Source organism: Buceros rhinoceros, unplaced genomic scaffold, assembly GCF_000710305.1.
Source record: "Buceros rhinoceros silvestris isolate BGI_N320 unplaced genomic scaffold, ASM71030v1 scaffold4286, whole genome shotgun sequence".
Classification (NCBI taxonomy): domain Eukaryota; kingdom Metazoa; phylum Chordata; class Aves; order Bucerotiformes; family Bucerotidae; genus Buceros; species Buceros rhinoceros.
The window spans coordinates 10,882-11,477 of record NW_010415649.1 but is presented as its reverse complement, the minus strand read 5'-3'; the positions used below and the strand labels follow the sequence as shown (position 1 = coordinate 11,477).

General features: G+C 41.9%; 1 protein-coding gene across 1 annotated transcript in view; it reads left to right on the top strand.

Moving 5' to 3' along the window:
- Positions 1 to 596, top strand: part of HEATR1 (HEAT repeat containing 1) — a 38,292-nt gene that overhangs the window by 36,883 nt on the left and 813 nt on the right. Inside the window, exon 43 of the mRNA XM_010137477.1 lies at positions 1 to 30. Coding sequence (XP_010135779.1) covers positions 1 to 30 — 30 coding nt within the window. The remainder of the gene's footprint in view (positions 31 to 596) is intronic.

Sequence of the window (596 nt, the reverse complement as noted above, 5' to 3'; positions counted from 1 at the left end):
CTGCTGAAAATGAGGCACGCCTCTCCTAAGGTTGGGAGCTATCAGAGTTTGAATTGGTTTTCTTTGTTGTGTTAGAAAATGGGAACAGTGCCCCAAAAGCCATAAGTCAGTGGTCGTTGCTAAAATACTAGCCTAAAATACGCAAAATAGCGATGTTGTACTCTGCTACTCCCAAGTTCTAGAGAGCTGTATTACATCACAGCCTTCTGCTCTTACTGTAAGCGCTCAATATTCCTCATGTGGATGTTTCCCATACTGCGTGGTTTGGGTTTTCTGAAGATGTGGTAGCTGTTGGAATAAGAGCTAACCTGTTTGTGTATGAAAAAAGGGACACGTTAGAGGGGGAACTGGGAGACGGTTATTTATCAACCTCCAGACCTGTTTATTTTAGAGAGTTGTGTCAAGCCTCTCCAACAGGTTATATGTATTCAGGGGGAGTACGTGCATTTTCATTGTACTGACTTCAGTCCTTCTGATACAGTGGAGCAGAGTGGCATTGTAACAGGAAGTTAAAGACTGTTGTACCAAATCACTTCCTTTGATGATACCTGAACACAGATGCTGAGATTTAAATTAGCTTAAAGCTAGTTCTTAGT